At 41.0% G+C, this 15661-nt stretch overlaps 1 protein-coding gene across 2 annotated transcripts; it reads right to left on the bottom strand.

The window, feature by feature from the left end:
• Positions 1–154: 154 nt before the first annotated feature.
• DDX24 (DEAD-box helicase 24) lies at positions 155–15622 on the bottom strand. Of its 2 annotated transcripts, none has more exons than XM_082058524.1 (9): positions 15484–15622; positions 14404–15151; positions 11005–11382; positions 9558–9711; positions 8656–9171; positions 6475–6550; positions 5685–5873; positions 3080–3213; positions 155–1325 (listed from the first exon to the last, which is right to left on the bottom strand). In XM_082058524.1, the coding sequence occupies exons 2-9, from the start codon at positions 15131–15133 to the stop codon at positions 1094–1096; spliced, it is 2409 nt and encodes an 802-aa protein (XP_081914650.1). In that variant the 5' UTR covers positions 15134–15151; positions 15484–15622; the 3' UTR covers positions 155–1093. The 2 variants fall into 2 exon arrangements, with proteins under 2 accessions (XP_081914650.1, XP_081914651.1); XM_082058525.1 differs by having other exon boundaries at positions 15550–15611.
• Between the last annotated feature and the right edge of the window lie 39 nt (positions 15623–15661).

The following is a 15661-nucleotide window of genomic DNA, read 5'->3' as shown; positions in this document are numbered from 1 at the left end:
TCAGCCTGATGTAGAGCTGGCAGATGAGGGTTCCCTGTGCTCTCACCAACACAGATCCCAGTGCTATGTCTTACCTTTTGGACACTTTTCCCCTTTCCCTGCCTGCTATGTGCAAAGGGCATCAGCAATGAGCAATTCAGAAACCCACATGATAGAAAACGGACATAGGCCTTGAGGTTTATAGCAGATATAATTCAACAAAAATTCAAAATACATTTTTCTGATATCTTATTTTTAAAAATAGCTTTAAAAACTATTTTCACAGGTCAGGTTAAAATTATTTAAAAGCATAATTATCAGGTAGCATTCTTCAATATAATCATCTTTGTATTAAAGCAAACATCATGGTTCTAACGTTTCCAAATACAGACTTAACTCCAAATATCAATTAATAAAACACTGAGTAGCAACACTTACTTCTCAAAAATCTACACATCTCCCAAGGTCCATCCATGCCACCTTGACTTTTTTTGCACATTCTAAAACATATTAGCAGAGAACTTAGGGAATTAAGACCCAGTAGAGAACAGAACAGAGAAATATTATCAGAGTAGAAAGAAAATTGGGAGAGATTTTCATAACTGGAATTGGAGACTTGCTGGTAACACTGCCTATGTTTGCTGCCCTTCTCATTGAACTGGCTGCAGTAAAAGCCAAACTTCCCATTACAACCTGCTCAGATTGTACTCAGACCGTACACAGCCTACCTTCCCCGTCCTTTAGGACATTAAAATTCAAATCAAGTTTTTTCATTAGAGTATGCCCACTGTGAATTTTACTCAGTATCTTTAACCCTTCTCACAAAAAGGAAAAATAAACAGAACTATTTCAAAATTAACTTCTATCAATATAGAGAATTAGAACAAATAAGTAAGAAAGTAAGAAAACAAGATCCAAGACAAGATTCAACAGTAACTAGCCACATGCTAATAGAGCCCTTTAAATCAACATTTTGCTTTGTGCCTGTACAACCAAGACACAGGCAACATCCTCTGACGCTACGTGTCTTCTAGCCGAGTTCCTCCATAAGCACTGACAGCCTGGATAAGGATTGTCTTTGCTTTCGTTGCACTGAGTGATCTTGCTCAGTTATCTAATTTAGTTTTATTGATTTCTTCTTCTTGGCTTGTTGTTTGGACACGGTACCCAGAGCAGATTCTGAAACGCTCACTGACGTCTGAGGCAGCAGTAGTTTTCCAGACTGTGTTGGGTACTTAGTTTTCATAAGGACTTTAAACAGTGGCTGGGACAACATATGTTTTAGTTGTTTTTTCATCCCCTTCAGCATCTTTTGCTTCTGGCTTTCTTCTTGCTCACTAGCTTTTCTTCCTTGGGGCAGAAATCAAAGATACAGAATGTTACAAGAAAAGAACTTGCATTGGCCTCTTTCACCAGGCTTCTACAGTGCTAGGGGCAGATGTTCATCTCATCTTTCTCTCTCTAACAAGGTCACTGAACTTCCATAAAGTCTTCCAGTCATCTGTGACACTTTCAGGTCACCTAGGCTGTCCATGAGATAACAAGATCAAGAAGAATCCTAACTACTGAGTAACTATACCCCAGGTATCATTCTGCTAAATCATTCAGATAGCTCTCAACCCAGAACAGACTTGGGAACAAAAGGAAAAGGGGTCCAGAAGATAAGGGGTTAACCCAGGACTTCTAGCTCAGGCAAAAGCTTCTTCTATTTTGTTACTTTCTGCATGCCTCATTTCAGCACCTCTAAAACAGGAAACCCTTTCTTCCTTACACATAAAAAAAACCCATGAGGTGCTCAGATTTAATAACATAGAAGAAAGAAGGGCATAGAAAACACTGGAGATAGTTAATATGGTCAAAGGCCTGAACTGGAAGAATAAGTCAAGGCTGCTGTAAGGTAAATTGAAAGGACATTACTAAGTCTTTCGTAATGTGTAAGAGGCATTTATGGGAGAAATTGCTGAGATTTTAATTGGTCTACAATAAGCTATGAAAGAATCAGAGACCAAATACATTTTAAAGCATGAATCTGGCAAGATTCTGGCTGGCAATTACAAAGTGCTTCACTTGAGAGCTGCAACTTACTTGGACTGGATGTGCTCTTTTGAAAGTCATTTCAAAGCACAGCATACTCAGATTATGTCAAAACAAAACGGCAGAGTGCTAATTATCTGAGAGCACTCCTGAACAGTTTGGACAGAGACGATTAGTGTTTGCTTGCAAAGTGGCTGTGACCAAACTAGTCCAGCCATGAATAAAGAAAAAAAAAAATCTGAACATGCTTCAAAATCAAGGCATCTTCATATTTAGCAGCTAACAGGCTACAGACAGCTTAAGCTGAAGTGACCCAGGCAGCACCTGTACTCAGCATGCCTTCAAAGAACTGGAAGGAAATCATATGTCCTAAAATTTGAACATAATGTGGCATTTTATAGCACATCTAAGCAGTGCAAAACTTCACTGCCTTGAACTAATAGGCACCTGTAGTTGCACAGCCCTACATATTCTCTCAGGCACAGCCTGCTGAACGTTCAATTTTAAAAATAAAAGAAATTACTTACTTCTAACACACCAACGAAAACCTCAGCAACTTGAATATAACATTGGCCGTTTAGCCCACACAACTCAACCTACATAAGGCTCACATAATTTTTGGTGTTTGCTGGCGCTTCCTGGGTGTTCCCACACAGAGCTGTCAGGCTCCTGTCCTGCTGCCTGACTACAGGGGGGTGGGAGAGATAAGCAGAAGTGGAGAAACAGCTTTTTCTTTGATACAGAGGGGACAAGGCTGAAGCAGGACATACTGGGCTGTTAGATCACCCTAAAACATTTCCCAGAAACAAAACAGTTTTTGTTCTACAACACATGGACTTGTCTGTGACTTGCTAGAATTGTCACACCTCATTCCCTCAGATCCAGCACTATCTACTGTGCAATCATCCCAAACACACAAGCAGTACCATGTACTAAGTAGTGACATTACTTTCCTTCCCCTTCTGCCCTGCAGGTTTTAAGAATTTCTCTGCCACGGTGAAGAAGCCACTTCTGGACACCAGTGCTATGGGACCAACTAAGTATATCCATAAACAAGCATTTCTACTTGCCCATAAACATGTCATCATCAAGATCAACCTCAAGAGCCTCTGCAGCTTGCTGGAGCCAGGAGTCATGTTGCTTTGCCCGACTGTTGAAAAATTCTGCCTTCTCAATCTGCCGTGCCAAATTCATCCGTTCCTGCAACAAAAGCACATTTCAGACATGATGATCAGGTTTAAACACGGGACACTTTAGCAGAATCAGTGTTTGAGAGCATGCATAACAATGCAACTGAGGTGCAGAGACACTTTTGCTCCCTCTTGGCGTCCCAGCAGATGCCTCACTTAATAAACAAATCTCATCATTTGCTAAAGTGTTTTCCTTCTTCAGATCTATGATAGAATCTGACTTCTAAATCATGTCAACTATTAAATATGCCTGAGTGTTAACTCCTTATTCTTTAAACGCACCATTGCAAACACTTCAAAAAAGTCAAGGACAAATAATGATTCAGATACCAATCATTCTTAATTTACATATTTACACAGTACAGCTGATCTTAAAGTTACTGGTCTCAGCAATAAGGGGCAGCGTTGGCTTCACCCCACTCTGAAGAAGTCAGCTCCTGCAAGGCCATATGGAAGGAGTGACTCATGTTTTCAGAAACACACCTGGATCTTGTCTAGGCACAGGACAAAATGTCCTGCCCTTCTTCCCAGCTGCACAGAGGTGGAAGAAAGATGTCCAGCAAACCTAATATGACCTGCGGCCTTCCAGCTGGGCCAAGCTGTCTTAAATAACTAATTCTTTACGGAAAGGAAATCTGCACTGACAGTAAATAGTAATCAACCCAGCAGCAAGTTCTGCTGTTCGGAATGTTCCTGTGGTTGCACAAAACAAACCTTGTAGAGGATGCCCAGACCACCCCAAGGGAACAGTGTGCTGCTACACAGTAAGAGCACCAGCTGGAACTGCCAGGATAATTAACACACAGACAGAGAGGAAATTAAACATGCAGTTGACTAATAAAACAAGTCAGTCACTTTTTAGATCATTACAAGAAATTTTAAATAGTTTTTCCATCTTTGTAAAACTTGAGTCCTCTTGGTCTCTACTCTGGTTCACCAATTCTATTCTTCTCCACTGCGAAATCCTTTCAGACTTTTCCTGAACTGGAAGAAAGGCACGCAGAACCAGTGAAGGAGCGTGCCAAAGGGATAGACATAAAGGACCAGCAGCAACATTAGTCCCAGTGACAGTGGCTTTGTGATTAAGCCCAGGGCAAAGTGCAAAAGAGACCTGACCATGTGAAGGGCCTAGGAGGCTGGAGTCCTTTAATTACAATTACAAAGACATCTTTTTCTGGGGAGAGGAGCACTATTATGTATAGGAGAGAAGATCATGAGATGGTGGCAGGAAAATTTAAGTGTGGAAACAATATTCATTTGCCCATTAATTGACAGAGCATGATAAGAGCCAAGAACTACTCATCAAGAAACACAGAAGGGACCTCTGACGAAACACTCTAAAAACAACAGATTTCTTTCAGTAACCAGAAACATTTGGCAGGTGGAAGGGGGGTGGGGGGAGATGAAAAAAAAAATTAATCAAATTCTCTGTGTTACTACCAAGAGAAGAAAAATGAGTCTGTGGAAGCATTTCCTTGATTTTCTTCCTATTTCAGAAAGCTTCACCTCCTGAAAAAAATCATGCTAAATAGTCCATTTGCAGCAAGCCTGGGCTTTGAAACGTGCTGATGTTATTTGCAAGGTGAGAATACCCCTTTTGCCACTGGGGTGGACCCTGGGCTCAGTCCAAGTGAACTGGATGAGTATGAACCAGAATACCACATGGAAGGTACCTGTTGCATTATCTGACTACTTGCATTTTTCTCCTGTTCTCAATGACTGTGCAATATTCAGACACTCGAATCCCAGCTGGATTCCTTTCAAATGCAATATTTAAATATGTCCCATTTGTACAAGGCAGATGTCACCCAAACTGCCAGGAAAACGCTGAGACATGAAACAGCCTCTTATTTGAGAAGTAGAAAATCTGCAGTGACTAGAAGCTTTCTAAAATATATTGTTTTGTAAATTCCAACCGTTGTTTATTTGTGAGTTATTGAATGACTGAATTCTCCTTAAAATGGGCAATAACTTAAAAAAAGGAAACACACCTGGTTTCACAGAGTTCAGTGGCAGCTGTGGCCTCGCAGTATAAGAACTTTTAGGAAAGCAGATAACTCACTACTTCAGCTGAAAAGAGGCAGATGAAGACCACTGAACATCCCTGGACCTGCTACTGTTTTCTAGTCTGTTCCTAACACAAGAGGCTTTAAGCAACTCATTTTACCTAACAGAGCCACCCCAGCTCCCCAGCCAACTTCTCTGTACTGGTTTTTGGAATCTAGTCAGGAGAAGCTTTACATAACAACATGTAAGAAAAATGTAAGTGACATTTATGTTTGAACACCTTTTTTCAGGCTAGTTATTGAGGAGAAAACACAAATATTTCTAAAAAAAAGATAAAGTGTGATTAACTTAATTTTAAACCCAGGTCCTGAAGAGTAAATTTCATCTGAAACCTAGAAAGAATGTACTGGACAAGGCAGTAACATAAGTAAGCAAGCAACTATTCAGGCTGTAAAGAGATTGTTGTTTCTTTACCTTGATAGAAGTCATGCACTTGGTATCAACTGGGAAAAACGGAAGCTCTTCGCTCTTCTCCAATGTTTTATAAATTTTCCTAAAATTGATCAAGTCATCAGGGCCAATCAGCAATAGGCTAAGGCCTTCATTGGCAGCCCGGGCTGTTCTGCCGCTTCTGTGTACATACAACTCAGAAGTACGAGGGACCTGCAAATATTTGGAAAAAACATGAAGCTGGCCACGGAAAGCTAGCAGCAGCCTTTTATGCTTTGGCCAAGAGGTTGCCAGAGAATATTAGGTTTTAAATACACATGGTACACTGCATGTAACACAGCTGAAAGTAAAGTAAAAGATAATGTCTGGAGACACTTTTTCTTCTCTGGGCCAGTAATGTTCCTTGCATAACCTTTTGTGAGTCTCTCCTAACTTCTGACCCTCTGCCATTTCATTTGCAAAGTATGAAAAAATTCTATGTGTCCTCAGAGAAGAGTTATAGGGCAGAGTCAATTGACACCTTTGGATATCAAAGTTAAGCAAAAGGCAAGGAGAATCATAGCTATTATGTCCTTTCTCATATGTAATCACACTTTCATAAAGTGCTACCTACCACAGTCAGCCACTGCAGCAATGAGATCCTTAAGTACCGAGCACTAAGGAGAGCTAAATTAATAATGATTAAATCTCTGTACTCGGGACTATACTATATACAGGACCAAGAATCAAAGCTTTATAGCGTTCAGGGTTTGGATCAGCAAAAGCTTATTTCAAAACGAAAACAGTAACGGTAAAAACATTAAAAATATTTAACCTGGTAGTGGATGACATGCTGCACGTTGGGAATATCAAGACCACGAGCTGCAACATCTGTTGTCAGGAGGACACAGCTGAGAAAGTGATAACATAAAATTGAAGAGTAAACCATTTGCCAAGAAACACAAAATACAGCAAACCTGGAATTCTACCACAGCTATTTAAGGAACAGATTTGTACTACATCATCTGCTGGAAATATGCTATTTGTTTTCCCTTACAGAAAACGATACCCAATATTACATCAGAGGCAGCGTTGAAACAGCAATTCTTAAAAGTAAAAAATGCAAATATTACCTTTGACAGGTCTGTTTTGCTTCCAATAAAGAAGTTCACTACCTTGCTGGATCCTGTTTTCCTAAGCTTTTATTCTCTCCCAATTCACAGGAACGCTAATGCAAATCACTGTTCAGTGACCTAATCCAACCACTTGGCAGAGGGGTATGCTCCCCTTCATTACATTTTTCAGTGCTCTGCCCAGGTTGGCTTTAAAATTACCTTTAGCTTGATACAATCATACCACTAAAACCACAGTTGATCTTTTGGCAGGACAGATGGGTTATTACAAGTTTCTCCAGTTGAGAAAAATTGCATTATTAACATTATAGATTTAATTAACAGCATTTGAGGCTGAAATATTTTCTACCAAGTGGCATTCAAATAAATTTTCTCAGTAAATGAAAAGCTAAAAATATAAGGGGGGTATTCTGTTCTGACAATTAGAATTTCTGCTTACCCCTGGAAATGAAGAACTACTCAAAAAAGTCATTCTTTTATATAAACAGAGAAAGTCTGCCTAGCATATGAAATAATTTGTTTTAAAAAAATCTCCCTGCAACTGAGTTACTTGTAGGTAACAGGAATGCGTTCAGATTTTATAACATCTGACTGCATACCCTATTGCTACAAGGTTCAAAGCAGACATAAATAAAGAAAATTCTTTGGTTTGCAATCTGCAGGATGGTCTTATAGATTTCTTCTTGCCTTGGAAATCTGCAGTCGGAGAAGGCCCTGTCTGGCCTATGTCAGTGCTACCACTAGTACATTTTGCCAAGCGATACTGTGGATACATCACGGCAATTCAGCCTCTTCTCCATGCCCGAGTCCAGTACCAAGGTACAAATTCCCACACAGTCAGACAGCATACAAGCACTTCACCGCAGGACTGAACTGTGGGGCTTCTGGATTATGGAAGTACTGAGAACATCGACCTCCTCCCAAAAGCCATCCCAAAGCCAGCAGGAAACAATAATTCTTCAAATGGCAGGACAGGCCTGCCCAGGCAAACCTGACTGTCCACTGCTGCTGAAAGGCCAGCTCTTCTCTTGCATTGCTCTAGGATACCTTGACCCTCAGGAAGCTACTTTACCTAACTACACCTGAAAACCCTAACCCATCAAAAAGTGGTTAGTTTTCTGATGCCTTAGTGAGATGAAAGAACTTACAGAAGGATCAAATGAGCTGCAGTGTGGAGGCACAGGGGCAGAGAGGTGTGTAGGGCAGTTATAAAAGCATACAGCTGAAAACAGGGCAAGTGACGGCTTCTTCAGCAGCAATGAGCTGCCAGACCACAGGATAATTCAGGTTCCAAGGGACCTCAGGATGTCTGTAGTCCAATCTCCTCCTCAAAACAGGATGAGCTATAAGGTTGGACCAGGTTGCTCAGGGCTTTATTCAATTGAGCCTTGAAAACATCCAAGAACAAGCAGCCTGTTCCAGTGCCTGATGGTCCTCATAAACAAAAACCTTTTCATATCCAGCCTGAACCCCTTGTTTCAATTTGCACCTATTACTCCTCACCCTCCTACCATGCACCACTGTGAAGAGCCTGACTCCGTCTTCTTGATAACCTTTTAAGATATCAGAGGGCTGACCCAAGGTCCCCACAAAAATGTTTTTCACAGCTGTCACAAACTCAGTGCCCTCAGACCGTCCCATTCTAAAGCAAGTGCTTCTTGGCCATCTTGGTGTCCTTCCACTGAACTTGCTCCAGTTCATGACCTCAACCACCCCATGAAAACTCATCCGTAATCATTAATAACCTGGGCTCATGAATGGGGAACTCGCATCCCCAGCTAACTCCCCCAACCTGCTCCTACTCTAACAGAGCTGTTTCCTTTCCCCACTACGTTTTACATTATTTCTTTTTTTCTCTACTAGGAATTAGAAAATCAACTCACTTGTCTCGCTCAGCAAACCTTTCCAGGTTTTTCAGCCTTTGCTTTTGGTGCATGTTGGCATGCAAAGGAAGAGGATCGCAATTTAAGATTGTGAGGAGAGAACTGAGGCGTTTTACACAGTCTATGCTGTTTGCAAAGACCATGGTTCTTCCTGGATACTGAAGAAGAAAGTAATAGAGATAATAGTCCTTCTCATCTGTATTACAGTGAATTCTGGTTTCTGTCAGAGTCTCAACAGTAGCCTCTTTCCTTGTTAAGTCTATCACTTTGGGTTTGCCCTTTATTCCTACTTTTTCCATTAGCAATTCTAGTTTGGTCTTCTTGTCCATCTTTTTAGCATTCTTTTTCTGTAAAACTCTTGTGGGAGTCTGATGGACTAAAGTCAAAGTGGCAGAAAAAACAAAAGTCTGTCGTTGAGGGTTATACTGTGAATCATTTAAGATTTCCAGCAACTGAGACAGCTCTGCGAAGTGACCTTTCTCAACCATTCGGTCTGCTTCATCAATCACAAGGCACCTGTCAAATAGAAAAAACACAGTAAAAATCCACTTGTGCTGATAATACAAATGTGATAGACTTCAAAATAATTTTTCCTGCTAAACACTTAAGGAAAGTTCTGCATGTAAAGCCCAAAGGAACATCAGGTGTGCTGGGGTAGCTACAGCAGCCTTCCACGGTTTTTTGAAAAAACAGGTCTCTAATGAAAAAATATGGTGTTTTGCCACTGGCTTTACTTGACAGTCCCCTCCATCAATATAACCACTGTGCATTTCAATAAAACACTCTAACAAAAAAATAAGTGACCTTACATAGTTTAAATCATTTAATCAGTTAGTAAACGTAATCAGCATGCAGTGACGCCCAGTTCAGTATCCAGTAGTCAATCTAAAAGGCACGTTTACCTGAGCTGCCGAAGATTTGAAAGATGTGGGTGTCTCTCTTTAACTAACTCCCACAGACGGCCTGGTGTTGCAATTACAATTTCTGGCTTTCGATTCAGTACACGTTCTTGCTTCTGTGCAGCCATGCCTCCAACTAGAATTGCAGTCTTAATGCCTAGAACAGATAAATAATAGTTCTTAATCTCACTAGTTTATCAGTGAATGTCTTTACATACCTCCACTCAGAGAAGTATTTTTAAAAGTCTATACCGCAATTTTCAGCAAGAATCTTGCAATAGCAGGAAGAATCACTTATGTCCTCCATAGCTGTTAGCTTTGTTTACCCGTATTTCAGAATCTCATGTTTTGTCAATTAAATTTGCGTGAACAAGCAAGTTCCTGTTACGAATAATCAGCAGGCCCCTCCAAGAATAGGACTGAGAAATGCTTGTCTTGCTAATAACGGCTCAATTGCTACAAAATAATCCTAACAAGAATGCTCCCTCCCAATTAATGATTCTCTGGACTGCACAGCAGCACAGAGACCCTGAGTCAGCTTTAACCAATTTGCTTAGGTACTAAAAGTTTAGCTTTGTAAGCACAGAATCAACACGTGGCTTATTTTACCCTACTTCTTCAAAGAACCCAATGGCCTATGACAAACTCAATGCTACTGTGCAAGATTCCTCCAGTATCCAAGCTACCACAGATCCCTCTTCCCTACAACTTGTTGAACCCCCTGCTTCCAGGAGGGGATTTGTTTCAAAGTGAATTTGAGACAACAAAGCAAGCCCATATCAAAACCCATTTTCTCTCCTGCCGCAGCAACTATCCATCACTTGTGCAGCAGATTTTTACATACAAATAGCACTGCTCGTATCAAGACTGTGCTGACATAAATTGATTATTTCAGGCTAGGAGTTAAAATTAGCCGTGTAATCAGCTGTAGACTGATGAGCACAGCAGGATGTATAGACACCAAAGGAAGACATGCTTAAAAGCACTACACTGCACTACATATCCTCTTCAATTACTACTGTTGGAGAAGTGAGGAGTTGCTTCCCTGTTCTCCCCCTCTTGAACTGTTTCACACCCTCACTCACTCACTTAACAGATGTGCTGACCTCTGGTTTGGAAGAGAAAGGAACAGAATGGAATTGCTTTCATCAGACACGTTGCCCAGCAATGTGCAGTGTCCTGACTGCTGTGTTGCTGAAGCACAAGTCAATAGCTATTTGAAGACAGAAATATTTAAAACCAAAATATCTCACATTAACTGTTCACTTCCATATGCATCTCACTGAATAATCTTAATGCACTTCTCAAATACTAATGACTGCGAACCTTAACTCTTCAAAAGCCACCCCAGTTTTATGAAGAAGAAACCACGGCACACATTCTGGCTCAGCACCGATGCCAAGATCCAAACCCAGCATAATCTGGGACATGGCCCATGGGGTCTACATACCTGTGAATTTTGCAACTGCATCAATGTGGTGTTTTACTTGTACAGCTAATTCTCTTGTGGGGGTAAGGACCAGTCCTAAAAGAGGTCTCTTTTTATGGGAGCCAACAGTGTGTGTCTCATCACCAGAATCGAATTCAATATTTTCAAGCACCTTCACACAGCCTGTTGTGAAAGATGTATCATCTTCATCCCCACTGTATTCAACCTGCTGATGGATTAGTTTTTCTGCTTGATCCTCATTTTCCCATCTTGTTTCATTCTGATGCTGATAGGACTCTTTAGGAACGCTGTGATTTCTTGTTGTTGAGCTATTTGATTTTTGCCACTGCAGCACAGAGTGAATCATTGGAATTGCAAATGCAAGCGTTTTGCCGCTTCCTAAAAAAAAAAAAAAAAAAAACACCACAAAAAAAATAGACCATACTGAAAATATGACAAAAGTAACAGCGAATCACACACCGTTCTTAAAACATACAGTTGTAACAGATGCAAACTCTTGATCTTTAGAAGACCAGAAAGTTGCAGCAATACCATCTTTTCTCCTGTTCCCTTTATACATTGCCTTGAGGTCACCAATAGCACATTTCCTGAGGAACAGGTATTTTTCCAATCTCTAGCAGGTCAGGCAGATTCATTTGTTCTGAAAATGGTTTTTAAAAGCTGCAGTTTCAGCCAAGATATTTTTAAAGAACTGTATGCCCGTAAGGAGAATACCATGCCCTAATTGACAGTTCTGATCAATGTTCTCAAAATAAAGGAATAGCAAATGAGGCCAAGGGCAAACTGGAATGTACTTCAAGGATTTGTTTCCATCTACAATTTACAGTACTGTGTTTAGAACTTTCAAATAAACTGTATTTTGAAATATTCCACTGTCTAATTTTCTGATCTATTACCAGCTCACATTTTTAGAATCAAAACACATACATGTGATTTAAAACAAATAAACCACTTTGGAGAGGCGCTGTCAAATACAAAACTACTCTCCAACTTTAATTTCATGGGTTCACTGTGCCAAACTGCAAGTCACATCCCTGCCACATATTCCTTTCTGAACTACCTGACACTAATAAAGACGTTAGGAGAAGCCTGGTAGCACATCCACCCCAGTTAAGGTTCTCATGAATATCAGTTCATCAGTCACAAAAGCAGCATCCAGAACACAAGACACTATCACACCACTCTTGTAACAGGCCACTGCTGGGGAACGGTTCTCTGGAAATCTCATCTCAATTCCTTAAGCGCAGTCTGTCCTATCATAAACCCAAAACGATTTGTCAAATTCAGCAACAAAGCATTTTGCCTGTTTAGCGAAGAACCTTAATATTAGTTAATAAACAGCTAAGCCCAGTATCCTGACCAATATGGCTGCAGTCTCCTCATATCCACTTCCCACCTTTCTGAATGTCTAGGAAGCCTCTTCTGACTTATGCAATTGAAGCAAAAAAAGTTTATGATCTGCATTTGCAGAGCATTTATACAATAAGATTCTGTATTACCAGAAGTTCTGTTTTTAAGGTGAAGAACACTGCTGATTTTGAATTAAATGTACTGCAATTTGGCTGGTGCAAATATCAGTACTGCACCCAGGCAGATTATAGCTGTGATAATCACGACTATTCTGCAGGCACTAGATTCCCCCATGAATTAAACAAATAATCACCTCACAGGGCACGTTATCTTCACAACACATTGACCACATACCATAACAAGGCCTGTAAAACCTGGAGAAAAGGTACCCTCAGACACTATAGCTCAAGCTATTTCATGTGCTTTTAAACAGTTTTATACTGTAAGATTTTACAGAGATCAAATTTGATTCCTTAACCAAAAACTTCACTACTTCCACATGGCAATGCACAGAACTGGTTAGATCCACTGTAAAAACAACAAGCCTTGATGTTCCCTGTATCTGATCTCCACAGGGATCTACTGTCATATCAAAATCTTGCTATTCTCCCCTATGTAGCTACCAAAAATGGAAGAAAAACAGTTGTTTCACCTGTCACCTTCCTCCCTCAGGCCCAATGCTAAGGGAAGCTGTAGGACATAGAAAAAAGATCTGGAGAGTTCCAGCCTCTCCAAGCTGCAACACTTCCTAACAGACAAGCGCCCACATCTCTCAAGTCTCTACAGGAACACTGATGACCCACTGGACTCTCTGGAGAGAACCTGGCTTTCTTTCATGAAATAATAATAGAGCAGAACACAGTCCTGCTACTTCAGGGTTATGCAAAATTAGACAGCAACAACACAACCTGCTACCAATCGTGCTTTCCATTCTGCAGCTAGAGAAGGATTTGTTTTCCAGCACTGACAAAATGTCACTTTTTTGCAGCACCAAAAACACCACTTAAATTTTCAGTTCCATTTTCAAAAACAGTCCCTGCGGGGTTTTCTAATCTTATTAAACCTAATAGTGCCAGCCTAACTTCTAATTAAAATAAAAATGCAAATGACTGCATAAATTATTAGTTACTATAGCTTCACGTTCAAGAGCAGTAAATGGCTTTACAAGACAAGCAGTAAGATAAGGCAACTGGAACAGATGAAAAGAATGCAAAGGAAGCCTTTAAACTAATGCAGCTTCCAATTGTGCTTTCTATTTTTAGTTTTTATAGGGAAAAAAATGTTGCATTGCTGAAGAGACAAAACTTCAAAGATATGAGCAGCAAAAAAAGTTAAAGGGAAAATAATGCTCTGCGACTTCACAGCGTTGTTTAAGTAAAAAATAAGCGATAACAAATTTCACAAAGGCTAGCAATGCCCAAAGAAAAAGGTATGAGCTGATCACAAGCTGGACAAGAGACAGTACCTCTGCAGTTAATGACCCAAGGTAATATTTCAAGCACAAGCCACGAGAAGGTTTGCTGACAACATACAAGCCAAGCCCAGAGACAGGGCACAAGGTGGGCCTCTTTTGCTACAACAAAGGCCTAGGCCACATCCACAACACCTCACGCCGTGCTCAGACTTTATTCACCACTCCAAGCTAGTACTGTATGTTTAGAGGAACCTAGTTCTTGGCTTTGCCTCAGAACAGGGACATCCACAGAACTTACTGCTGGAACATGACTCTGTTTCAATAATTCTGCCCATTGCAGTGTATCACCTTACAGTTCCCAAAACAGGAAACAATTTGAGAAACATCAAAGCATAAAAAATCATTGAGACTTCAAAGCTTTGCACACTGTGCTTTACTGTATAGATGGAATGTCCTGTGTTTGTAAGCTGCTTCACAATGAATCATTACTAATATATTGGATATGCAGAAAATACAAGCTCTTCTACGTACAAATGCTTCTTCTGCTACATATAAAAACCCGTAACAATAACCTGCATTTAAAGAGGGGAGATGGGAAGCTCCCAGCATATACAACCAGTTTAAAGGATCTGTACCTGTTTCTGCAGCACCAAGAACATCCATATTATCCCGGATGGCAGAAGGCAAGGCTAAGGCTTGAATAGGAGTTGGAGCACTAAACCCCAGGTAGCTCAAGGCCTGCAACACTGGCTCAGGTACAAAGAGGTCTTTCCATGCAGACACATCAGCTTTGTGATCAGCTGAGGCAGATAAAACTTCTGTTGTCCAGTTTTTAACTTTTTTAGAAGTAGTCATCGACAGAAGAGCTTCTTGAGCCTGAGAACCCTTATTTTTAGCTGCCTTCTTTTTCTTTTTCTTTGGAGCATCTTTTGTGCTTGAAGTGCTTTCAGCCACATGTCCCCGGTCCTCCAGATTTGCCACTTCAATTATTTCATTACACTTTGCCTCTTTATCAACTGGCACACCAATTTCTGTTGCATTAGAATCATTGCTTTTATCTGTTTTGTTCCTCAAATCTTTGTTTTTCTTTTTCTTTTTGGGAGGGATGACAAGTTCTTCCTCCTTCTCAGTGTTTTCTTCTGAAACACTCTCAGCTTTTCTCTTATTATCTTTTACTTTCCCCACTTTGGAAGAACTTACTAGTTTGTACTCTGTGAGTTCCTCCAAGCACACAATGTCTTTAAACTCCTCATCAGCAAACAGATTGGGGTCAATCTGCACAGTTTTCCATTTCCCTATTACTTCAATGCCTTTTTGTTTCATTTTAAAGGGCGATTTAAATCTCCTTCCTTTTTTCATCTTCATTTCTTACCTAAGAAGAAACTGAGGAGTAAAAAAGAAGAGCATTAGATAAAATGAATAAGGATTATATTGATGATATTCAAACACACAAGAACACAAGGCTTATTTTTTTTTTTTAATCTGGGAAAAATATCATGAATGGCCTTTAAATATAAGACCAGCAGGTCATGTTTTCAGCCTCACCTTTGGAACAGCTTCGGGGTAAAACTAAAATCGCCAGAATAAACCCCCGCAAGGCCGCGAAGAGCTCCCGCCCCGCCTGCCCGAGCATCACCCGCCAGGGGCCCCGCGCGGCAGCTCCGGACACCTGCCCGGGCCCGCGGGAGGCTCCCCGCACCCCCTTTGGCGCTTACCGCGCTCTGCGGCCCCAGAACAGCGAGGGACAGACAGACAATCGAAGCAGCGAACAACCGACCGACCCCGACAGCCGTTACCGACAGCCGCCTCGTGCGCTCGCGGGCGCCGCCATTACTGTGTGACGTCACTGCGCGGCGCCCGCGAGCGCCGCGTATGTGGGCGGAGGGGGCGCGC

This window comes from Streptopelia decaocto (genome assembly GCF_964273445.1).
Source record: "Streptopelia decaocto genome assembly, chromosome: 7".
Taxonomy (NCBI): Eukaryota; Metazoa; Chordata; class Aves; order Columbiformes; family Columbidae; genus Streptopelia; species Streptopelia decaocto.
Note: the sequence above shows the minus strand (reverse complement) of the source record. Positions and strands in the feature narration are given on the sequence as shown.

Excerpts from the sequence above, each read along its gene's own strand:
- DDX24 (XM_082058524.1), bottom strand. The coding sequence starts at position 15,133 with ATGAAGATGAAAAAAGGAAGGAGATTTAAATCGCCCTTTAAAATGAAA. Across the intron at positions 3,214-5,684 it reads AGTGCATGACTTCTATCAAG|GAACGGATGAATTTGGCACG; the intron begins GTAAAGAAACAA and ends CTTTTGTTGCAG. Across the intron at positions 1,326-3,079 it reads GATGACATGTTTATGGGCAA|AAAAGCTAGTGAGCAAGAAG; the intron begins GTAGAAATGCTT and ends GCCCCAAGGAAG.